The 25,032-nt window shown below is 49.7% G+C and overlaps 2 protein-coding genes and 1 long non-coding RNA gene across 8 annotated transcripts in view; 2 read left to right on the forward strand and 1 right to left on the reverse strand.

The window, feature by feature from the left end:
• The window catches only part of PKM (pyruvate kinase M1/2), a 28,301-nt gene extending 20,878 nt beyond the window's left edge, over positions 1-7,423 (forward strand). For 2 of the 3 annotated variants that reach the window (XM_045059059.1, XM_045059058.1), the window contains exons 7-11: positions 325-475; positions 675-827; positions 3,886-4,052; positions 5,822-6,003; positions 6,703-7,423. In XM_045059059.1, the coding sequence (XP_044914994.1) occupies positions 325-475; positions 675-827; positions 3,886-4,052; positions 5,822-6,003; positions 6,703-6,809 (760 nt within the window). In that variant the 3' untranslated portion in view covers positions 6,810-7,423. Of the gene's footprint in view, positions 1-324; positions 476-674; positions 828-3,341; positions 3,509-3,885; positions 4,053-5,821; positions 6,004-6,702 lie in introns of all 3 variants that reach the window. The other variant, XM_019832117.3, reaches the window with a different exon arrangement.
• On the reverse strand, positions 7,145-8,491 carry LOC109500586. Its single transcript, XR_002158229.3, has 2 exons — positions 8,224-8,491; positions 7,145-7,603 (listed from the first exon to the last, which is right to left on the reverse strand). It is a non-coding gene; the product is annotated as an uncharacterized LOC109500586 (long non-coding RNA).
• Positions 8,492-8,520: 29 nt separating this feature from the next.
• Positions 8,521-25,032, forward strand: part of GRAMD2A (GRAM domain containing 2A) — a 34,014-nt gene continuing 17,502 nt past the window's right edge. For 2 of the 4 annotated variants that reach the window (XM_006932411.4, XM_006932420.4), the window contains exon 1: positions 8,521-8,669. In XM_006932411.4, the coding sequence (XP_006932473.2) occupies positions 8,536-8,669 (134 nt within the window). In that variant the 5' untranslated portion in view covers positions 8,521-8,535. Of the gene's footprint in view, positions 8,670-17,884; positions 17,988-25,032 lie in introns of those variants that run through there. The other 2 variants (XM_045059066.1, XM_023255092.2) reach the window with 2 other exon arrangements.

A 25,032-nucleotide genomic window follows, 5' to 3' on the forward strand; every position in this document is an offset into this window, starting at 1 on the left:
TGCTAGCTAGAGTGGAGACGGTAGAGAGATGCCTTAAGAGGGGGCCTTGAGGTGCAGATGGAGAGGAAATGAGCCTACAGGGCTTTGGAGGAAACCTTGCTTTCCTCCCTGCCCCTTCAGTGAAGTTCTCATGCTAGTGCTGAAGAAGCCAGGGCAAGTGTTAGCCTACTTTGGGGGGCAGCTAAGGTAGCTGGAACACCCCGTTGCCTCTTTATACGCGTGATGAGGTCATAGAACCCAGGAGAACTTCCTGTGTGCAGTAATTAATGCAGTTGTGGCCTTGTTCCATGTAACCTCTCTCTCTCTTCCTAACCTCTCTGTCAGGTTTGATGAAATCCTGGAAGCCAGCGATGGGATCATGGTGGCTCGTGGTGATCTAGGCATTGAGATTCCTGCAGAGAAGGTCTTCCTTGCTCAGAAGATGATGATTGGGAGGTGCAACCGAGCTGGGAAGCCTGTCATCTGTGCGACGCAGGCATGTGCCTCTCCCTGCGCTCATACGCTTACAGGGAGGCCACCTGGGCTCTCCCCAGGGCCTGCCCCATGTCTCTCAAACACACACACACCCTTCCTTCCCCTCATGTGCAGACACGTATCCAGGGGGTTAGCTGGTAGACCTTCATCTCTGAAGGCTGCCGAGGCTGCATCTCACTCACGCCCTGTCCCCCTCCCAGATGCTGGAGAGCATGATCAAGAAGCCCCGTCCCACCAGGGCTGAGGGCAGTGATGTGGCCAATGCGGTCTTGGATGGAGCCGACTGTATCATGCTTTCTGGAGAGACCGCCAAAGGGGACTACCCCCTGGAGGCTGTTCGCATGCAGCACCTGGTGAGTTTTCGAGTCTCCCCATCTCCGCGGGCTCAGGCCGGGCCCAGGGTGGAGGCAAGCTCTGGTACAGAGTGACACCTTTTAGGCGTCTGGGCCCTCAGTCTTTGATGATCCTCTATAAATCACAATAAGAGTGAGGAGGTGTGTGCTGGGGAGAGGGGTACGTTGGGTTTTTTCCTCCTCTGCCTTCCCTGCCCACACTGCCTCCTCTTTCCTCTGCTCTGGAGGCGTCCTCCATTAGAGCGCACTTCACTTCTGGCTTCAAGGCTGTGAGTCCATCCCTTGGTTCAAGTACTAAGATTACTTATAGTTTTCCTCTGGACAGCCCGAAGGACCCCTGAGTATCTCTGTCCCATTCTGGAAAAAGCCATAGGCTCCTGTTCTCAGCCGATCTGTTTGGGGTCCATTTGATTCCCCACCTGTTCCACATCAGGTGCCACCCCCTCCCCACCCCCCGGGCCCCGGGTGTGCTTGGGGGTGGTGACCGAGCTCTCCTTGCATGGCGCCTGCAGCCGGGCCTGCTTTGCTGAGCTGCCGCACATGCCTCAGGCTGAAATGTGGGGTTTAGTGACTGGCAGCAGGTCCACAAATAGAGGCAGGAGGAGGGCTGGGCCTGCTGGGCCTGGATCGAGCATCCGGAGGAGTCCTGGACGCGGCTCTTCTTTGAGCTAGCTCTTCAAGGCTCTTTGGCTCTGCCGTGACCCGCTGCTGGGCTGCTTCTCCGTTCCTCTGCCTTGTCTGGTCCAGCTCTAGACTTGTCGAGAGTCTGCCCAGGCTTCAGTTACCAGGGCTCCTCAGGCCAGGGAGAACTGAGTGCTGTAGGTTCACTTTCTCAACAACAGCCCCACGTCAGTGCTCATGATGTGTGTGGAGCTCAGCGAACTTGCCTCTAATTCTGAAGTGGGTTTTTTTTTTAACCTTCCTGTCAGCAAAGGATCCTCATGCCCTTTGTGTGACACACCCTCCCCTGCACCAAATTTAAGCAACACCCCCTCCAAAAAACCTTCCTTTCCTCCTTTCCTGTGTGTCTAGTTATTAGCTAGTACAGATTGATGGAGTCTTCATATCCTCTGTGTGATAGATGTCAGCCCAGCTGATAGATGAGGATTACATGATGATAAAGCCTCAGTTTGTATCCAGATCTGCTGTCTCCAGAGCCAGTGTTCTCCTGCATTACAGTGCTTTATCTAGCAGGAGATAAAGCCATGTCTCCATTAGGGGCCTGTATTGGGGGCAGAGGCTAAGAATCAGGCTCTGGCCTCTGAATTCCAGTTCTGCTTTTCCATACCCCCAGTCTTCCCTGTGAACAGACAGAGACCTTAGAGGGAACTGCAGGGCTTGGATGGCACTGCTCAGAAGATGAGTTATGGGGTCTGGGCTAGGTGGTGCAGGCTTCTCCTTTCCATGTCCTCAGTTAACACTGGCTAATAGCTTCTTGCAGCTGCTCACTGCTTTCTCTTGTGTCTGAGGCAATGAATGACCCATGGCTAAGGGCTAGGCAGTACCAGGTATGGTTCTGTTTCCTGTTCATGTCTCCTCGTCTTTGGGCTGCATGCACCCAATTCTCAGAGAAATAAAACCTGTAACCTAGTAAATCCTGCCACATGCCTGCTTATACATACTGTCCAATTAATGAGATGTTATTACTGATTCTCCCCTCCCGCATCATTCTCTAAGATGCTGCTGGTTGCATTATGATCTTCTGAAGTTTAAATTTTCTAATTTTTGATGTTATCTGAGCAGGTGGTCTGTGAATAACTGAATGGCTTTCTCATGACTGTGGTAATCCTTACATGTTAATAATCAAATGTCATCTTAAACTTACCTGTGTGCTTCTACAGGCCATCTGTCTCTTCACATGGCTGTTCAGTGTGGCCCTCACAAATCTGCCATTTCTCCACCTTCGTGCTTGGAACACGGTGAAGCTGTGTGGCTTTGGCTCTGTCTGACCCCAGCTTTCCCACGGTGTTCAGCGTGCAGGGCATTTGGAAAGGCTCGTAGCAGCAGCCCTGTGCCTGAAGCCAAGTAAATGCTCCGTGTGTGCATGGAAGCCCATGGAGGAGCCTTGTGGTAACCAGACAGCCATGTGAGGAGGGAGGGCCTGTTTCTTCCCATAAGCTGTGTCATGAGGCAGCATGGTCAAGTCCTGCCAGGGAGTGGCGTGGGCCCAGCCTGGGCATGTTTCTGTGCCGAGGTGCTAGAGCCTACCGCCATGTTGTCTCTCTCTACCCCCACCCCCACTGAACAAATCCTTCCAGAATGGAAGAACCGATTTTTCCTCTCTTGGAGGGGAAGCAGCAGCAATTGGTGCTAGAAATTCTCCACCCATCCCTGAGCAGTTGGGCTTTCATCATGCTGCCTCTTTGCGTCTGCCTGAAGGACAGATTTAGCCAATTAACCTAAGGTTACCTTCCTCTGATTAATTCCCCATTCTGTCTTTCCATGTGTTGTCTCTCGTTTTTTTCCCTCCTCCTTCCCTCTTCCTTGCCTCTCCTCCCCCCCTAAACCTTACAGATAGCTCGTGAGGCTGAGGCAGCCATGTTCCACCGCAAGCTGTTTGAAGAACTTGTGCGAGGCTCAAGCCACTCCACAGACCTCATGGAAGCCATGGCCATGGGCAGCGTGGAGGCTTCTTATAAGTGTTTAGCAGCAGCTTTGATAGTTCTGACGGAGTCTGGCAGGTAGGGCCCCAAGGGCAGGTAACTCTGTAGGATAACCAGCCTCTCGCTCCAGCCGATCTGGAAGACCGCTAGGGCCCAGCCCTCTTCTCGTCTGCAGGAAGCCAGCCAGGGAGGTCAGGGCAGGGCAGGATCAAAGGGTCCTTTGGCTCAGTAGGCACAGTGGATGTCACAGGCACCTGGCGAAGGACTAGTTCCTGTGAGTCTTGATGTCGCTCGGCTCAGCATCTCTAGTAGTTGGGCTCCTCTTGGCCACGCATCCAGGGACACGTTCCTCACCAGCTGTCTGTGCGACTCTTCCTCACCCTCTCCCGTTGTGACACAGCTCTGACAAAGCTCTGTCCCCCTCTCGTCCCTCTGGACGGATGTTGCTCCCCTAGATTGCCCGTGAGGCAGAGGCTGCCATCTACCACTTGCAATTATTTGAGGAACTCCGCCGCCTGGCGCCCATTACCAGCGACCCCACCGAAGCCGCCGCCGTGGGCGCCGTGGAGGCCTCGTTCAAGTGCTGCAGTGGGGCCATAATCGTCCTCACCAAGTCTGGCAGGTAGGAGGTGGTGGCGGTGCCCTGGGGATGCCCTGCTCGGGGACACCTCTCTTGGGTGTCCTGAGAGCAGCGCATTGAACAGGGCTCAGATGGCACTGAGCCAAGGTAAGACCCCTCTGCCTGCCACCAGGGCCCAGAGGATTCCAGGCAGCCCTCCTAAGTGGCGTTGGATCATTTGGATCCAAAGCAAGTTTACCTCCTCCAGAGAAACCAGAGACTTAATCATAGAACTACAGATAGACCGACTACAAGTGGTTCTTTCATATCTAAAAGCTAATCTCTTAAAAAAGTAGATGGCCATTTTGTTCATTCCAATTACTGTGTACTCTTTAAGCGGTCAGTTTGGAAAATTAGTGCGTTCGCTGACATGCTGTTTGGTTGGTGCACCTGTCCCTGTCGGTCTTTGAGCCCCAAAGGCAAGTGGGTTCAGCACCAGGAAAGGTCACCATGATGTCTTGCTGGCTCTCTGGTGCCATGCAGCGGCCTGTGTTTGGCCTTTGCCTTGGGATCTTTTCCTAGTCCGGGAGATTGAATTAGCCTGTGTCACTGCCCCAGTCTGGGAGTGTGCTCCCCATCCCTGACCCTAGGGCCATGAGGGTTTTTTGGAGAGGGGTGGGGTAGAGGGGAGCAGATCAGGTGGTCCCCGTGCACTGAGGAGTGGCAGGTGGGGCTTTCTGTAGAAGCAGGACATGAGATCTGTGCAAACTCCCTCGGCAGAGGGCTTGGGATAAACAGCACCAACCATTAGGGTTGACCTTTGTGAAAAGGTCCATCCTTTGCTATTTGGCTATTTTTAGCTCCAGTCTTCTGGGATTTCACCCTTACTAGTCCCGACTTCAGCACTTGCTCCTCTGAAAGCCTTGTATGGGGGCCAGGTCTTTAGCAGGGCATTCTCTGCTGTGACATGGCTTAAGTTTCCTGGACACCTGTTGAGTGTCCTTACAGTTTGCCCTCTGAGGCCCAGTGCCTCCTGCAAGCAGGCCCACCTCAACTCCTGAGAGACATCTGCAACCCAAGTGTGCAGTGTCCATGTTCCAGGAAGCACCTGGCCCCGGGGCTCAGGGGGCCCCCCAACCCTCCATAGCCTTCACAGGCAGACCCACTGGCACTAACCTTCCCATCTCCTGGTCTTGCTTCCTGGGTAACACCCAGATTTCTAAGCCTGGCTTACATACTCAGGGTTGGCTCTAGAGCCCAGTTGCTGGGACTGTTTCAGGGACTTGGGGGCCATGTGGGCTGGGGAAAGGGCACAGCAGTAGGGAAGGCTTATGTTGCAGAGTCCCAGGGGGGATGGTGGGCTCTGCTCCTGTTCTTTGCAGATGTCAAGAGTCAGGTGCTATTCACATGCTGCTTGGCTTATAGCTGTTGTTGGCAGCGAGAGGGAATGGGTGCTGGTGAGGTTGGGCAGGGCTGTATCTGTGCCAGAATGGAAAAGTTCAGAGGAGGGGGTTCTGCCAGCTATGGGGCATGTCGGGTGATAGGGTGAGACTGACCATGCTGGGCTGGTATGACCCTGGGGCCCGAGGAAGGCAAGCGGGTAGCAAAGCTAAAGATGTCGTAGTAGAAGAAGCGTAGTACGTGCTGTGGAAGATACAGGATGAGGGTCTGCCCCGGCTTTGGGAGCAGATGCTAAAACGGTAGGGTCACAGGCTGGCAACAGTGAGTTGGATTAGAGGGTGAGCTGTTGCTGAAGGCTCTCCAGGGCTTCCTGGGAGGCTCCCGGAACACTGTTTAATGGTCTCTCTTGCCCATCCATCATCCTGTCTCAGGTCTGCTCACCAGGTGGCCAGATACCGCCCCCGCGCCCCCATCATTGCTGTGACTCGGAATCACCAGACTGCCCGCCAGGCCCACCTGTACCGCGGCATCTTCCCTGTGGTGTGTAAGGACCCAGTGCAGGAGGCCTGGGCTGAGGATGTGGACCTTCGAGTGAACTTGGCCATGAATGTTGGTGCGTGGCTGGGAGCAAGGGCTAGAGCTTGGAGGGGTGGGGAGGATGCTTGAGCGCTGGTGTCCCTGGGATCCTACAGAAAGGGGAACATGCTGACCTTAGGGTGTGCAAGAGCCCTAGCTGTCTTCTTGGGAATGTTCTCTGAACCCTCCATCCCATTCCCTCAAGTTCTGGGCTGAGCCCAGGAGGGAAGAGGAGCCTTTTGAGTTTTGGGGCTCAGTTGCCCACTGCCTCTCACTGTCTTCCAGCATGGGGCCCAAAGCAAAGGATCCTGGATAGTCAGGGTTGTCTGCTCTTTGGCATCTGCTTATTACTGAGGGCTAAAAAAAAATTAGAGCTCAAACACTGCTGGGTGTCATACACACAGATTATGTACTCATGACCTTTGTCCCTGATAAAAGTAAGATGTCAATGAATGAGCGGAAGCAACTAGCTCTGACTTTGGGGAAGGCTCTCCACCCTAGAGTATAAAATGAGTGATGTCCAAAGGTCCCTGCCAACTCTCTTTGATTGATAAGGAAATATCTGGGCCTCCCTCATGCATCCCCTTTGCCTGGGCTGTGATGCTTGCGCCACCTTGTGGTGTAAGGAAGTAATGATGAGCCAGCCCTGCTTGCTCCCTCTGGCTGCGGGGCAGTCAGCCAGGTGCACATCTGCCTGGCTTGGCTTTTACTCACCAACCTTCTTCTCTTCCTTTAGGCAAGGCCCGAGGCTTCTTCAAGAAGGGAGATGTGGTCATTGTGCTGACCGGGTGGCGCCCTGGCTCCGGCTTCACCAATACCATGCGTGTAGTGCCTGTGCCATGACAGGCCCCAAGAGCCCCTTCTCCAGCCCCGTCCCATCCCCTTCCCCCAACCCATCCATTAGGCCAGCAATGCTTGTAGTGCTCACTTGGGGGTTGTAGTGTGGCACTGGTGGGCTGGGATGCTAGGGAAGAAGATTAATGCCTCTGAAACCTGACTCTTTTTTTAAGACCCTGTTCGGGTGAGGTAACCCAGAGCTGCGTTGCACATCATGTGACCCCACCCAAGCCAGGGATGAAGGGAGTTTGCAGGACTGGAAGCCCCAGAGCTTAACAGAGGGCAACCGCTGCTGCATCTCCTTTTTGTGTATTCCATTCAGTTCCTATAGAAAATGGATACCCAGACAACTCCCACCCCTGGCCTGGCATCGAGAGACCGCCAGCAAGAGTTGTGGCATAGGGCAGTGGTTCCAGTTTAAGGAGACTGGCCCGGGCCCTTCCTTGCTCCCCCATCCCCCTCAGGCTCCCCTTGTCGTGCATTGTGCACTTGTGTTCCTACACTCCACTCAGCTGTTGCAGGCAAACACGCCCCCCACCCTCCATTTTCCCCACTACTGCAGCCACCTCCCAGCCTATTGCTATAGAGCCTACCTGTGTCAATAAACAACAGCTGAAGTACCGGTTTCCTCGCTTTTCTGTTGGGGGTGGGGTGGGGTGTGTGTGTGTGTGTGGTGGTGAACCCTGTCCTCTGACGGTGAAAATGGTAAGGGCCTTGCACCCTGATGGTTGCTCCTGTGTGATGACCCAGGTCACCTGCCATCTTCTCTACGGGATGCAGAGGTGCTGGGAAGGCAGTAGCTGTCGAGGATACAGGTTACCCCTTATCCTCAGGCACCCTGAGGAAGTGGTAGCTGGGTTTCTAAAAACTGCAGCTGGGGACATTTTATTGGCTTATTTGGACCAAAGAGGAGAGGGCAGCAACAAGGGCCCCTCCCTCCTGCTCTGGTGGGTAAACTGAGTGATGCGGCCATTGCCCTGCACCTCCCCTTATGTCTTATGCAGCAGAGGCCTCTAATGTAAGGGTACTGTAGGAAGACACCAGCTGCGGCTCCCAGTTTCCAGAATATTTACCTCTGGGTTCCCTTTGTCCCCTTCTGTTTGCCAATGTCTTACCCCCTTGACAAAGCACTGAGGGGTGGAGACGGGTTTGGAAATGGGACTGAATCTTACCCCTCCAGACCACTTCTAAGAACAAAGCCCTACCTAGTGGGAGGAGGGAAGGGTGCTGCAGGCCAGGTAAGATGGGATAGGGCTTTGGCCCCATTCCCAAGGCCCAGGTAACTGTCACATCGCCCCACTCTGTCTTGCTTCCCCACTTGATTTCTGGCCATCTTCAGTCCCTCCGTAGGACCCAACTCTGGGAAAAGCATGAAAGCTCCCTGACTGCCCGACTATGCGGTTCAAACAGTTCAAAATACCTCGTTCCCTACTCCTGTCCCTTAGCTGCTGTGGGGAGACGCTGAAACCTGCCCTGGAGCTCAGAGGGAGGGTTTGGAGGAGGTCGGGAGGAGGTTGCTGCAGAGGGCACCGAGCTCCGAGACGGGTAGGGCTGAAGAGGAAGAGCCTGGAGGGGACCCAAGGCCTGCGCTCTGAGGAGCAGAAGGTGCAAACCGAGGCCTGGCCACCGAGACTTGCAGGTCGGGAAGTGGGAGCCTTAGAATCTGCGCAAAGCTCCCGGCGTTCAGGAGGGAGTAACGGCCAATGGGCGGGGCGGTCCCGCCCAACAGCCAATGGGCGGGCGGAGGCGGGCCCTCGGGGCGGAGGCGGGCAGGCAGGCGCCGGATCTGGCCGCGCGGTCCCCGGCGCTCGCTGGAGGCGCCGCGATGACCGCTCTGAGCCGGGGTGAGGCCGCCGAGGCGGGCAGGTAAGGGGCTGCGGCCAGCGGGCTGGGCTCGGGGCTCCGGGGACCGCCGCGAGGGAACGCTTCCCCGCGGGGCGAAGCGGCCGTGGGGAGCCCCTGCGCCTGGGTGCCTTCTTCCCGCGGGGCAGGCACTTCCCGGCCACCGGAATTTGGGCTCCGCTCCCGAGCTGCGCTGCGCGGGCCCGGGCGCCTCCGGGGGGCTGCGAGGTGTTGGCTAGGGGACAGATGGCCCTGCTGTCTGCGCTCCGTACCTGGGGGATGAGCGAAGTCCCGGCGGCATCAGGATGGTGGAAGGCACCCTCCTTGGGACGCCTCTTACCGCGTCTCCGACACCGTAGCTATTCATTCATTCGTGTGTTCGTTCATTCATTTACTCACTCATTCATTCCCCAGCCAGATCGATTCCCTAGTCCTGACTGCCCCTCACCCAAAGTCTGGTGCTTCCCTGCTGGCCCTCGGAGGGGTCAGCCTCTCTCCTTTCCCAGCCTGGTCTGCAATTGTAATGGCCCGAGGCGGCCCAGGCGGCAGCGTGGAGCTGTCCCAGCACGACTCGGCCGCACCCGTGCGCCAGGCGCGCTGGGGCCGGTCTCTTAGCCTGGAGATCTGATCCAAAGTCGCTTTGGGAGGAAGGAAAGTTCTTGCAGCTGGGGAAGGAGCAAGGAGGCTGGGCAGGCTGGGGATGGCGTTTCAGGTGACAGCAAGAATTGTGGCCTCTGCCCCTGGAGGTCTTGGGGGTGCTGCGGGCTGAGATTATTTAGGGGAGACAGAGGCAGTGAATGAAGCTGTAAGTTCCTGCCCTTGCCCAGGCCCCAAGCCCCACAATCTGAGCTCTGGAGGACAGTCTGACTTCCCTGGCCAGCTAAGCAATGGGGAAGGTAGGGTGAATGTGTGAATCCTGTGCCCACCCCACACAGATTTTTGGAACTGGCTGAATGCTTTGGGGGCTCCCTCCGTCCTGTTTTCAGAGGTTGATGCGTCTCTACCCAGCTGTAATTTGCCCTTATTTGCTTTGCTGTCTCCCCTGTCCTCATGATTGTTTAAGGGTGCCCCATCCTTGCAGGGATCAGGTTCCTAGAGAATAAGAGAGCACCCTGACAATCTGTGATGTCTTTGTCCCATGTACACCTCTAGCTGGCTCTGAAGTCCAGCTTCTTTCAAAGATTTGTGGGGTTGCAGGGAGAGGTGGAGTAGAGGGTGTCCCTCCCACCCTGCAGTGAGGGGCCAATATACCTCCCTCCACAGTCCTCTGATTATGGTGGCTAGAATCCAGTCCATGCTGATAGACACTCTTAGGTTTGAGGTTACAGTTCAACAAGGCCACATAAGCAGTGAGCATCTCTGGGGCAAATGGGCAGGTCTGGGAGCAAAGCTGACAGACGCTGCCACTGAGCTTCAGGAGAGTTTCTGTTGGGACCAAATCCAAGCTCTTCCTGACTTGCCTTAGGGAGAAATTTCTGAATACCCTAGAGGCAACAGCCTGGGCCCGATCCATGCCTTGATGTTACAGGTTACTTTCAAGTTTCTGAACTTGGGCAAGTCCTCAAAAGGCTTAATGCAGACCAGAAAGACCTGTGTGCCAATTCATCCACCTAAGATAACCAACCTGAGGTTGAAAGTCAGCAGTACCTGAGACGGGTTTATGCCAGCCATCCTCCCTGAAGCTCTTTCAGTGCCTACTTGGGTGGCTCCACCCCATCCTTAACGTGGTTAAGCTGTAGCTTTGGCCCCTGAATGCCACATACCATATTTATCAGACCAGCATGAAGACTCTTGCTCTGGGAATCAGAAGTGAGTTCTAAGCCTCACGCTGTTCCTATTTTGCTAATACTTGGGGAAAAGTCAGACCCCTTCTCTGGGTCTGCTTTGCTATCATCATAAGGTAAGGAGATTGGACTGTAGGCTCCCTGAGAGCCTTCTCTATGCTGTCATTCAGTGGTTCTGCTAATTAACCTCAATTTCCCCTCAATTTCCGGAGGTATGTTATGTCTTCACATAATTTCTTCTTTGCTATGACTACCTATGGAGCATGTGACTCTTGATCTCAGTCATGAGTTTAAGCCCCATGTTGGGCTTAGAACTTACTTAATAAACACACACACACACACACACACACACACATACATACACACACACGCAAGAGCCCATGAAATAAAAAATGGTACAGCATTCCACTTTGTTGTCCCATGTCTGAGTTTGGACACCAGAAAATAACTTGCTTTTCTCTTTTCTTAAAAAGTGAAAATAAGCCCTACAGTTCTGCAGCCGTCTCTGGTGCCAAGTGTAAGTTTGGCATGAAGTCAGGCTTGGCTGCTGTGCTGCTATTCACCTGGGTTGCAGGGCATCAAGCTGTCACCACCTGTTATCACCAACCTTTGAAGCTTTGATTAATCCCCCAAGTATTTACTAATATGGGAAAGGAAGGAGGAGGGGAGGGCAGAAGCCCCTGGGAATGGAGCTTCCTATATGATAAGAAGTAACTACGCCCCCTTCCCTGCATACTGCCCCCCCACACGCACACCCCAAGGAGTACCTACCTGCTACAGCACAGATTCCAGAAGGAACGCTTTTTCCCTAAGAATATAAGCCTCTACAGGGTACACTGTTTCCTCCCTTCTCCCTACCACAGCTAAACATTTTTATTGGTTTAGAAATGCTTGGTCATAAATTAGGACTGGAATTTTAATAACCCATGGAGGTTAGGGCACCTGGGTGGTTCAGTTGGTTAAGCAGCCAACTCTTGATTTGGGCTCAGGTCATGATCTCACAGTTGGTGGGATTGAAACCCTGCATTGGGCTCTGTGCTGACAGCAAGGATCCTGCTTGGGAATCTCTCTTTCCTTCTCTCCCTGCCTCTCCCATGCTCGCTCTTTCTCAAAATAAATAAATAAATAAACCCTTAAAAAATCCTATTAATAACCCACGGAGGTTATTAATATACTCTTCAAGTCCTAGTCCTAAAAGAGTGTTTCCTTGTGGGCTACCTGGGTGGCTCAGTCAGTTGAGCGTTCAACTCTTGATTTCCGCTCAGATCATGGCTCAGGTCGTGATCCCAGGGTTGTGGGATCCAGCCCCGCATCGAGCTCCTGGCTGAGCATAGACCCTGCTTGGGATTCTCTCTTTCTGCTCCTCCTCCCACTCACACACTCACTCACTCTCTCTCTCTCTCTCTCTCTCTCTCTCTCAAAGAAATAAAATGAAAACAAAACAAAGAGTGTTCCCTAATATCCACTGGAAAATCACATAGTGAATTTTTAATTTAATTTTATATTTTGTATTTTGTGGGGTTTTTTGATATAATTTATTGTCAAATCGGCTTATATATAATACCCAGTGCTCATCCCAACAAGTGCCCTCCTCAATGCCCAACACCCATTTTCCCCTCTCCTCCACCCTCCATCAACCCTCAGTTTGTTCTCTGTATTTAAGAGTCTCTTATGATTTGCCACATAGTGAATTGTTTTTAACAGATGTCAATTTCTGGTTGGCACTATTTCTTTTTTAATCTGAACTAAGAAGCACATAAAGAATTAGTTTAAATCAAACATGAATTTCTTTTCCTCCTAACGGGTTGACATGGCACATCAAGGGTATATTAAATAATTGTCAAAATCGTACTGTATGTCATTTCATTGGCATCCCTTTTGTCTCTGACTTAGGGTCGGAGCAGCAGTGTGGGTAGTATGCCTGAGCAAATAACTGTAACCAATTATACAGATTTTTTTTCTCTCTTCTGTAGAAAAAAGTTTAAATATTTCTACTATGTGTTAACATTAATTGGATTACTCAAAACCTGCCCATACCAACCCAGGCCACACAAAATGCTATTTAAAAATAGTTATATATATATATATTATATATATATTATATGTAATATTATATATTATATATAATATATATTATATATATATATATATATATATATAATATATATATTAGGGATGCGCCCATCACACAGCTTCAACAATTAACCAGGTTATGGGGCAACCTTATTTCATATATACCTTTCCCCTCTCTCACTCCTATTATTTTGAAGCAAATCTAAGATATTATTTCATCTACAACTGTTTCAGTGTGTATCTATAAAAGATAAAGCCTTTAAAAAATATAACTATAGGGGCACCTGGGTGGCTCAGTGAACTGAGTGACTGACTCTTGATTTTGGCTCAGGTCATGATCTCACAATTTGTGAGACTGAGCCCCGTGTCTGGTTTTGTGCTGATAGTGTGAGGCCTCCTTGGGATTTTCTCTCTCTCTCTGTCTCAAAATAAATAGATAAACTTAATATATATGAGTTATATATATATATATATATATATATATATATATATATATATATAGTTTTTTTTTTTTGAGAGAGAGAGAGATAGAGAGGCAGAGGGAGAGAGAGAGAGAATCCCAAGCAGACTTCATGCTCAGTGAGGAGCCCGATGTGGGGCTCAATCCCATGACCCTGGGATTATGACCTGAGCCAAAATCAAGAGTTGGTCGCTCAACTAACTGAGCCACCCAGATGCCCCAGAGTCTATATTTTCAACACATTTTGGTGCTGATCAAACTAAAGTTATGTTGCCTATCATTTTGAAAATCATAGGCTACATTAAAAATGTAATAAAAGTGAAATGCTGTCTTTCCAGAAACATGTCCCTTTGTTCAGACACAACAATTTTGCCCCAAACCCCAGGAGTTCACAGACCCTCCTGGCAAGCCTTGCCTGGAATCCAGGATCCATTAGACTGTCACTGGGGCCCATAATGATGGAAGAAGACTTGGGAGGACTAGAAATAACCATTTCCCCCCATATGAATGTAGCAAGTAGGGACAGCTAATGGGTCTTGTAATATGAGACCCAGGAGAAGAGAGGTTAGGAGTGGTCATGGTCTAGTCTCTGCCCTGGTCACACCTACAGTGGAGATCTAGTTTTACCAAACTAAGATGACAAAGGTTTGTTTCTTGGTGAAGGATCACTTGTTAGAATGAGGACCATTTGGGTGTTGAAAAGAACTTTCCAGCAGAACTTTCTGCATGACACGCCTGATGGATGATATTCACATGTAGGTACACATTTTTAAATTCCTTGTGTCTGATTGCAACTTTACCTTTTTTTTTTCACTCACTGGACTATTTATTTCCTTATACCCAGTTTCTTGATATGGGTAACACTGAATAGTTTTCTTTTTTCTTTTAAGTCATTCCCAGATATGTAGTCACTGTGATAGAATAATAGGAAGGGGCTGAGCCAAAGACCTGAATTCAAATCCTTTCTCCACTGCTGAATTACTACTGGTTCTGAGCCTCCCTGTCTTCATCCATAAAACAGAGTCATATCTGGCCCACTTCAAAGGTTCTCAGGCTGTGTAATGGCCTGAGACACAGTAGGTTCTCACCAAAAATTAGTTTCTCTGCAATGCTTCCAGCTTTGAGAATCTGAGACCACACCTCTGATGATCCAGTCCCAGTTTTGAGAAATCTTGGTCTGTTTTCCTTTAAAAAAAATTTTTTTAAAACATTTATTTTTGAGACAGAGAGAGAGCATGAACAGGGGAGGGTCAGAGAAAGAGGGAGACACAGAATCTGAAACAGGCTCCAGGCTCTGAGCTGTCAGCACAGAGCCTGATGCGGGGCTCAAACCCACAGACCGCGAGATCATGACCTGAGCCGAAGTCGGACGCTTAACCGACTGAGCCACCCAGGCACCCCACTGTTTTCCTTTTGAACTTTATTCTTGGTGATAACTGTAGATTCACATGGTCTCATGTACCTTTCACCAATTTCTTCCAGTGGTAACTTCCTGCATAACAAGAGCACCATAACACAAGCAGAAAATTGACATTGACAGAACCCATTGGCCTCATTCAGATTTCACCAGTTTTACATGCACTCGTGTGTGTGTGTGCGTTTAGTTTTGTGCAGTTTTATCACATGTGGGGATTTGGCAAAGTTCATTTTTAACATTTATTTATTTTTGAGAGAGACCGAGATAGTGTGAGCGGGGGAGGGGTAGAGAGAGAGGGAGACACAGAATCTGAAGCAGGCTCCAGGCTCTGAGCTGTCAGCACAGGGCCTAACGTGGAACTTGAACCCGTGAGCTGTGAGATCGTGACCTGAGCTGAAGTCGGACACTCAACCAACTGAGCCACCCAGGTGATCCTAATAAGTAAGTTTTTTAAAATTTATTTATTTTGAGAGAGAGGGGGAGGGGGGAGGGGCAGAGAGAGAGAGGGAAAGAGAGAATCCCAAGCAGGTTCCATGCTGTCACACAGAGCCCAACAGGGGGCTCAGTCTCACAAACTGAGATCATGACCTGAGTCAAAATTAAGAGACAGACATTTAACTAACTGAGCCTCCCAGGCACCCCAATAAATAAGTTTTAATAAATAACTGGATAAATATCATTTTAAGGGGTGCCTGGGTAGCTCAGTCAGTTAAATGTCTGACTCTTGGTTTTGGCTCAGGTCATGCCCTCGTGGTTGGTGGGTTCAAGCAACAAGTCAGGCTCCAAGGTGACGGCACCGAGCCTGCCTGGGACTCTCTCTCTCTCTCCCTCTCTCTCTCTCTCTGCTCCTCCTTCCACTGGTGCGCTTGCACTTTCTCTCTCAAAATAAATAAATAAACTTAAAAAAAAAAAAACCATTTTAATTGTCACATAGCCTTCCATTCCATGAATAAACCACAATTTCTTCATGCCCTATTGTTTTTTTCCTCTAACTACACTTCATTGAACATTCTTATACATTTAAATTTGTGCCCAGTTATTTCCTAAGAGTAAATTGTTAGAGGTGGGGTTTATGGGTCTGACGGGTATCTACTTATAAATGTATGTACCTTTTCTTTTATTGGTGTAGAAAATATTTGGATGTTTAATCTCCTTGGAATTTATTTTTGTGAATTGTGTAAGATAGCCAATTGCCCCAATACCATTTATTGGACAATCCATTCTTCTCTTACTTACTTGAAATACCTTCTTTATCATGTACTAAATTCTTAGATACCCATAGATCATGTTCTGGACTCCCTGGTAGGACTCTCTGTTGGGATCTGTTAATCTTTCCTAAGCCAGTAAAAGCATGGTATTTTGATTGCTCTAGCTTTGTAGTTTCTTCTGACATCTGGTAAGGCAAGCCCTTGCATTAAATTTGAGATAAATTAGCTTCTTTAAAACTTTGAATCTTCCCACTCAAGAACATTTATTCGAGTCTTCTTTTTTTTTTTTTCTTCGTGCAAGTCTTATTTTACGTCATTCAAAAAAAAATGTTTGTTGTTTTCTTCTCCTGGACTTTCTACATTTTATTTTTTATTTATTTTATTTTTTTTAATTTTTTTTTAACGTGTATTTATTTTTGAGACAGAGAGAGACAGAGCATGAACAGGGGAGGGGCAGAGAGAGAGAGGGAGACACAGAATCAGAAGCAGGCTCCAGGCTCTGAGCCACCAGCCCATAGCCTGACGCGGGGCTTGAACTCACGGACCGTGAGATCGTGACCTGAGCTGAAGTCGGACACTTAACCGACTGAGCCACCCAGGCGCCCCATACATTTTAAAAGTTATTTTGGGGCCACCTGGGTGGCTCAGTCAGTTAAGCATCAGACTTCAGCTCAGGTCATGATCTTGTGGTCAGTGGGTTCGAGCCCCACTTCAGGCTCTGTGCTGACAGCTCAGAGCCTGGAGCTTTGGATTCTGTGTCCCCCTCTCTCCTCTCTGCCATTCCCCTGTTCATGCTCTGTCTCTCTCTCAAAAATAAATAAAGATTAAAAAATAAATAAAAGTTTATTCTTTTTTTTTTTTTTTTTTTTACTGTTTATTTTTGAGAGACAGAGAGAGACAGCATGAGCGGGAGAGGGCAGAGAGAGAGAGTGGGAGACCCAGAATCGGAAGCAGGCTCCAGGCTCGGAGCTGTCAGCACAGAGCCCGATGAGGGACTCGAACTCACAAACCATGAGATCATAACCTGAGCCGAAGTCAGACGCTAACCGACTGAGCCACCCAGGAGCCCCTTGGGTTTTTTTGTTGTTGTTGTTACATTTATTTATTTTTGAGAAACAGTGAGACAAAGCATGAGCGGGGGAGGGGCAGAGAGAGAAGGAGACACAGAATCTGAAGCCGGCTCCAGGCTCTGAGCAAGCGGTCAGCACAAAGCCTGATGCAGGGCTCAAACCCACGAACTGGGAGATCATGACCTGAGCCGAAGTTGGACACTCAACCGACTGAGCCACCCAGGTGCCCCTATTCTTGGGTATTTTATTTTATATATATATATATATATAGAGAGAGAGAGAGAGAGAGAGAGAGAGAGAGAGAGAGAGAGAGTAGGTCTACAGAGAAATGATTGACTTTTATGTTCATCCTGTAATTATGGATAGAATAATAAACTCCTTAAGAGTTCAGTATGTGTCTATTCCCACCACAGCTCTGCCTGGTCCAGCCCCCAAGTATAAGAATATCTGGGCCACTTTCTTATGTGTTTTTTTTTTTTTTTCCCCAGTTGATTACGTGTCCTCAAGACAGTTTATCTTACCATCTTTCAAATAAAAATTCTCTCTTTTTGAGGGGGGGGCGACTGGCTGGCCAAGTGGGTGGAGCATGAAAGTCTTGATTTCCAGATGGTGAGTTCAACCCGACGTTGGGCGGAAAGTTTATTTAAAAAATAAAAAATAAATAAATAAAAATTTAAATTCTTTTTAGTATCCAAACCTTTTCTTATGTTTTCTTGCCTTTGTGCAATGGCTAGAACCTCCAGAACACTGGTGAATAATAGGGGCGAGAGCAGAATTCCTAGGGGGTTTCCACCAGTTAGACAATCTGAAGTTCTCCCTAGAGGAAGAGGTCCCAGGACCCAGCAAGCTCCTTAAGACTAGGTCATCGCTCAGGAATCCCACTTAGCGGCAGCACAGCCGAGTTGTTCAGAGCCCGCAGCGGGGCACCAGCCAGACCCCGCTTCGGAGCGTCCCAAATCCAGGCCAGCGGCCGAATTTCGTCGCGGTCACCGACCCAAGAGGGGGATCTCGGGTGGGGCGCTGGATCCTTTGACAGGGAGGCCAGGAGGTGCCGGCGCAGCGGCTGCACTCCCGGCAGCGCCCCCCGGTCGGTGTAAGCGTTTGCTCTTACGCCCAAGGGCCCATCAGCTCCCTCAAAAGTTGGGTCTGGCCGGCAGGCGGGATCTCTGGCGCCAGGCCGCCGCCGTGGGGAGCTGGCGCGAAGTGCGGGGCTGGAATTCTGGGTGTGGCTGCCCTCCGGCGGCGCCGGGTGACCCTGGGCCTCTCAGCTCTTGCTGACGCAGGCGCCGTAATGGACCAGTGGTTCTCGCCTGGGGTGGAGGAGCAGCAGGTGAGGGTGCTGGGGAGGGGTGGACCCGGGAGGAAGGTTGCGGGCCACGGCAGCCCCCCTCCCCCCAGGGCACCAGGATGGGGGATGTGCAATCCCTTCTCCTCCCCTCCTCCAGCGTCTCTGCCGTCTTTCACTGGTGGGAAGGCGGGATCTGACCTGTGCGGAACAACATCCTCACTTGTAGTCACAGGCCTGTCCTCACGCGACATCCCTAGGATGCAGTCACCACCCTGGGAGGGAGGGAGGAAGGAGGAGCAGGCCTTCAGCACCCGAGTCTGGATTCATACCCCCACTACCCCGTCAAGATTGTCCCTGGCTGGAGTTACCTATCTTGTCCTCGGCTGCTGAAGTGACTGCCTTCACTCTTCCTCCTCCTTGCCTCTCGGCAAACTTCACAGATTCCCATTCCTCCTTTTGAAACAACACTCCTTCGGCCTCCACTGACAGCCTCTATCCCTGGCTTTCTTTCTACCTCTTGGCTCACTCTCTCCTAGTCTCCTCCTCCCGGGGACACTCTCTTCCACACAGTCTTTAAGTGTTGTGCTTCTTCAGATCCCAGATTTATCTCCTCCCTCTCCCCCTCCTTGAGATGCAATTCCCATGCCATAAAATTCAAGCTTTTAAAGTGTACAATTCAGTGGCTTTTAATGTGTTCACCAAGTTGTGCAGCCATCACCACTGTCTAATTCCAGAACAGTCTCATCACCCCAAAAAGAAACCCTGTGCACATTAGTCACTTCCCATTTCCCCTTCCCCCGGCACCTTGGCAACCACTAATCTGCTTTCTGTTTCTATGGATTTGTCAGTTCTCGACATTTCCCGTACATGGATTCATAACAGTACGTGGACTTTTGTAACCGGCTTCTTTCACTTAGCAGGATGTTTTCTTTTTCTTTTTTTTTTTTTTTTTTTTGTCAATATATGAAATTTATTGTCAAATTGGTTTCCATACAACACCCAGTGCTCATCCCAAAAGGTGCCCTCCTCAATACCCATCACCCACCCTCCCCTCCCTCCCACCCCCCATCAACCCTCAGTTTGGTCTCAGTTTTTAACAGTCTCCTATGCTTTGGCTCTCTCCCACTCTAACCTCTTTTTTTTTTTTTTTTCCTTCCCCTCCCCCATGGGTTTCTGTTAAGTTTCTCAGGATCCACATAAGAGTGAAACCATATGGTATCTGTCTTTCTCTGTATGGCTTATTTCACTCAGCATCACACTCTCCAGTTCCATCCACGTTGCTACAAAAGGCCATATTTCATTCTTTCTCATTGCCACGTAGTACTCCATTGTGTATATAAACCACAATTTCTTTATCCATTCATCAGTTGATGGACATTTAGGCTCTTTCCATAATTTGGCTATTGTTGAAAGTGCTGCTATAAACATTGGGGTACAGGTGCCCCTATGCATCAGTACTCCTGTATCCCTTGGGTAAATTCCTAGCAGTGCTATTGCTGGGTCATAGGCTAGGTCTATTTTTAATTTTCTGAGGAACCTCCACACAGCAGAATGTTTTCAAGGTTCATTCAGATTGCAGCTTGTATCGATACTTCACTCCTTTTTATGGCTCCATAATATTTCATTGTGTGGCTCTGCCACAGTTTATCTGTTCATCAGTTGATGGGTATTTGGGTTGTTTCTATCTTTTGGCTAATTATCATAATGCTATGAGCATTCTTGTATGAGATTTTGTGTGGACATGTTTTCAGTTCTCTCAGGGTGTATACCTGGGAGTGCTATAGTAACTCTGTGGTTAACCATTTGAGGAACCACCAAACTGTTTTCCAAAGCCGCTGTTCCATTTCACATTCCCACCAGCAACATATGAGGGTTCCGATTTCTCCACATCCTCACCAACATCTAATATCGACTATGATCTCCTAGTGTGTGTGAGGTGGTATCTAATTGTGGTCTTGATTTTGCATTTCCCTGATGGCTAAGGATGTTGAGCATCTTTTCATGTACTTTTTCGTCATTTGACATCACCTTTGGAAAAATGTTTATTCAAATATTTGCCCATTTTTAGTTGGGTTATTTGTCTTTATTGTTCAATTTTAAGAGTTCTTTTTTAAAAAATTTATTTTAATTGTGGTCAAGAAAAGCACGTAACATAAGATTTACCATCTTAACCATTTGTAAATGCATTTGTGCAGTTCAGTAGGTGTTAAGCATATTCATATTGTTGTGCAACCAGTCTCCAGAACTTTTTCATCTTGCAAAACTGAGATAGCCATTAAATACCTCTCCATCTTCCCCTCTCTCCAGCCCCTGGCAACCACCATTCCACTTCCTGTTTCTTTGAATTCGATACTCTAGATACTTCATATAAGTGGAATCATATAGTTTTGTCTTTGGTAACTGGCTTATGTCACTTAGTATAATATTTTCAAGATTGTAGGAGTTATTTAATTTTCTGGATATTAGTCACTTACCAGATACATGACTTGCAAATGTTTTCTCCCATTCTGTGGGTTGTCTTCACTTTCTTGATATCATTAGCTGCACAAAATTTTGCAGTTTTGGTGAGGCTCAATTTATCTTTTCTTCTGTCTTGTGCTTTCTGTGTCATATCTTAGGAAAAGGTTGCCTAATCAAAGAACACAAAGATTTACACTTGTTTTCTTTTTTTTTTAAATGTTTTTATTTATTTTTGAAAGAGAAAGAGTGCAAGTGGAGGAGGGGCAGAGAGAGAGGGAGACACAGAATCTGAAGCAGGCTCCAGGCTCTAAGCTGTCAGGACAGAGCCCCATGTGGGGCTTGAACCCATGAACCGTGAGATCGTGACCTGAGCCGAAGTAAGACGCTTAACTGACTGAGCCACCCCAGTGCCCGAACACCTGTTTTCTTTTAAAAGTCTCGTGTTAGCTCTGACATTTTTTAGCTTATTTTTATATATGCTGTGCAATATGAGTCCATGTTAATTCTTTTGCATGTGAATATCCAGTTGTCCCAGCACCGTTTGTTGAAGAGACTAATTTTTCTCCTATTGACTTGGTTTTGGCACCCTTGTTGATAGCTTCTCTTCTTTGTGTATCCACTTTCCCTGGGGGATCTTCCTAGCTCCTGTATTCATTCATGGGCCGATAACTCAGGAATTTATCCCTTTAGTCTTGACCTTTCTCCTGAGCTCCTTACTCACGTATAGCTTGACATCTTCACTTAAATGTTTCTCACACATCTTCAAGACTGAACTCATGATTGTTTCCTTCAAATATGCTCTTTTTACAATATGTTTTTCCCTGTTTCATCTTAGCAAGGCAGAGTAGTATTCTACTTGCTTAAGCCAGAAATCTACAGTAATATTTGGCACTTTTTCCCTTATACCCCATATCCAATGGATCACCAAGTCAGGTTGATTTTTATTCGGAAATATATATCCTGAATCCATCCCTGGCCCTCCATCACCACTGCCACCAAGTCTGAGACATCATCTCTCTGCTGGAATACAGTCTGCTAGCTGATTTGTCTCCACGGAAAATTTTCAACATATACAAAAAAGGAGAGATTGCAGGGTGGATACCCATGTATGCATCACCCAGCTACAATACCCATCAACAGAAGATTGTCCCTCTTTCATCAATATTCACCTCTACTCCCCCTTTCCCACCTCCTTTGGGTTACTTTGAAGCAAATCTGTGTGTCAGAGTGACTTTTTTTTTTTTTTTAGCTTAAGTAATCTCTGCACCCTACGTGGGGCTCAGACTCACCACCCTGAGATCAACAGTCACATGTTCTTCTGACTTATCCAGCCAGGTGCCCCTCAGAGTGATTGTTTAAGATACAAAGTTGATTGTGTATTTCCCCATTTAAATCCCTTTATTGATTCCCTGTTGCTTTTAAGAAAATAATAGAAACCCTTACTGGGGTCCACAGGGCCCTGCATGATCTAGCCCTGCCACCCTCTCCAGCTTCATTGCTCACCACTTCAGTACTTCCACCCTCCAGACACAAAGGCTCTGTTTATGTTCCTCATACATGTTACACACCTCTGGCCTCAGGGCCTTTGCACATCCATCATAAACCCTCTACAATGACCCCTCTGTCACTCTCTCATTTTGGCTATCAGCTCAAAATGCTACTGCTTCTTAGGGAAATCTTCCCTGTTTTCCACAATTGAGTCTGGACTCCCTGATAGAGGTCCTCCTAGGACGCTGTGCCCTCCTTTTATAGCATATATTACACAGTTATAATTATGTATTGATTTATGTAAATATTTGCTTCATGTCTGCCTCTCCCACCAGGCATTTTGGGGATAGTAGCTTGCCTTATCCCTCTTAGTATACACAGCACTTACACAGAACTGAGCGAATAGCAGACATTTAATTGATGTTTGTAGGAGTGAGGCAGAGAGGCTGGTGGCCTTTGAGGACTGTTATCCTGCCAGCCTCTCCTAGGATAGGGGTTCTTCTGATCACAGAAGGGTCAGTGGCCATTTGCAGTTCACCCAGTTCCTGGCTGTGCTTTGTTTTTCCCTCAGACAACATTTGCTTGCCTTCCTGGGGTGAGGCTTTATCGCCCCTTTGTAGAGAGTAACTAGGTCCAGAGATAGAGTGTGGCTTCTCCAAGGCCCCTCAACAGTGAGAGGTACTTCTAGGCCTGACTCTCTTTCTGCCCCCAAACCCAGGCTCTTTCAGGACCCTAAGACTCCTTCAAACCTGCCTGTGTCCTGAGAAGAGCCTGGAGGATGCACAAAGCCAGAGGGATTCTGAGGTGGCTGTGAGGATGGTTGGAATGGGGTGCGTTGGATGGCATCCATGGATGGACAGAGCAGACTTGTCCCAAGGGTAGCCACGCCCCCTGGCAGCCTTGAGTGGGGGCGTCTGAGCAGCTGAGGCTGCCTGTGGGCCCTCCCACAGCAAGCCCGGTGGAGGGTGGCCACCAGGAGCACAGGGGTGCTCTGTTTCTTAATGAATGCAAGTCTGTTTTTAGACCTGAATGACCAGCTTCTTGTCTGGAAATGGCCAGGCCCTAACTGGCTGGCCCAGAAAAAGTGGTCTGTGACCAGGTCCAGGGATGCCAGCTCAAACAGATGCTGCTATAGCAGTGGGCACTATGGGATGAGGCCAGCTACAGGCAGATTACTCTCTGCAGAACCATCTGCTTGCTCCATGGTGGCCTGGGTTTCATGAGAAATCCTGGACATCCCCAGGAGCAAAGCTTCCGTGTTTTAGCTGTTTGTCCCGTATGTCTCCCTGGTGACTGTTCTTACTCTGTAGGCCTTTGAGCTCTGGCCAGGAAGGGGGCAGCAACTCCTGGCCTCAAACCCTTGGTGGAAGGAGGGTGGGGGAGGGATGCTGAACAGGGTTGGGCCTGAGTTGTGAGAGAGCCTCCAGCACTGCCCCCCAACCCCCTCTCCCCAGCGTCCCCCCCCCCCCCCCCCCCCCCCGGGTGGGAGCAGTTATTGGGTGTGGCCCAGGTGCAAAGAGGGCCCTGCCCTTGGAGGCTCTCTGGCTGAAGTCCCAAGGAAAAGATTCAGTCATGCAGAACGTGTGTGGAGCTTCAGGGTGCAGTTTGGGGCCTGGCAGTGCACCGTCTCTGCAGCTACACCTCTTGACATCCTTCAAGGGACATGACGGGATGCAGAGCTCGTAGTGGGGCTGGCAGGGGGTTGGAGGCTCAGTGGACAAGGCTGTGAGGACCAGTCCCCTCCTTGGGGCTAGGCCGTGACCTCTCAGATCCCCACAGCAGCCCTGAAGATTTTCAGGTCAGCAAGGGGATTTTCCCCATTTTATAGGGGAGCAGACCCAGAGGAAGGGGACTGGAGGCCACCTAGGAGGTCAAGGGCAGCCAGAAGCAAACTCAAGTGACTTGCTCTCACTCCAGCTCTTGTGTTTGTGTTCCAAGGTCCCAGTGTGGCTGAACAAACTACACAAAGGAGCTTTTCAGCAGGGAGTGTTTGTTTATTCAGTACACAGTTATTGAGCACTTACTGTATGCCTGAAGCTGTGTGTGGCCCCAGGGTGAGAGATGAATAAGAAAGATAGTCTAGTGGGGAGACAACCACATAAACAGGCGATACAACAGTGAAGATATCTGAGCAGACGGCGAGTGGAGACAAGGTGGGAGGGGTCTGCTCTCCCAGCCTACCAGCTGGCTAGGCTTCAGGGAAGTGTTGGGGGATGAAAGAGAGAGGGTCTCCATCTTGGGCAGGAGCAGGTTAGCTAAGCAGGACCCAGGCAGAGCTGGGAGGGCAGCTCATTAGCATTCCTCCTGAATGCCCAAGAGGAGTCAGCCTGAGCACTTTGATCCTGAATTCCATCCCTGTAAGGACCTGGGCCTTTCTAGTGTGCTGGGAGAGCCCACGCCATGGGGGAGAGTTCTAGGAGCAGGGAAGAGTGGGATTGGAGCCCTTTAACCATTTGACCTCTAATTAGGGCTTGGCTAACTAGCTCTGGGCTCCACAGAGAGACCTGGGCAGTGGGCAGCATCTTGGCTGCCAAGAGTGGGAGATAGAGCCAGCCTTGCTCTCGGCCCTCCCAGCTCCCACTGGGTGGAGCGCCCAGAGGGTTCTGAGATCCCTGTAGGTAGGAGTTCTTGTAGGCACCAGAGCTCAAAGGGGTCCTTGTTCAGGCTGGATGCAGCCACCCCCAGAGGGCTATGCTAGCTCATATCTCCTCCTGAACAACTAGCTCTCCCAGTTTGTTTGGTTCTTTGAGCAGAGAAGATAAAGGCTTGGAGAGGGGTGGGAGGGTGGGAAGGGTTCTGGTCTAGGGAATCCTACTTCTCAGAGGGGCCCCTGCATGGCCATCTCAGCCCAAGAGACCCCCTTCAGTCTCCCCTTTTCCCTGTCTACTGGAGAAGCTTCAGGAGAGGCAGTGCTGGGGCACCGGCTGCAGAAGTGAGAATTAATGGGCTGAAAGGGGGGCAGACCTTCTTTGCTCTCTCCCAGCCCACGCACCCCTGCTGGTCTCTGCTCTCTGCTCCCTCTTCCCTTGTTCTAGACCCAGCTCCAGGGGCACCCGGAGGTTCTGCTCCAGGGTCCCTGCAGTATACCTCCCTCCTGCCTGTTTACTGCTTCTGGCTGCACACCTCCCATCTCTTATGT

This window comes from Felis catus, chromosome B3 (assembly GCF_018350175.1).
Source record: "Felis catus isolate Fca126 chromosome B3, F.catus_Fca126_mat1.0, whole genome shotgun sequence".
Lineage (NCBI taxonomy): Eukaryota > Metazoa > Chordata > Mammalia > Carnivora > Felidae > Felis > Felis catus.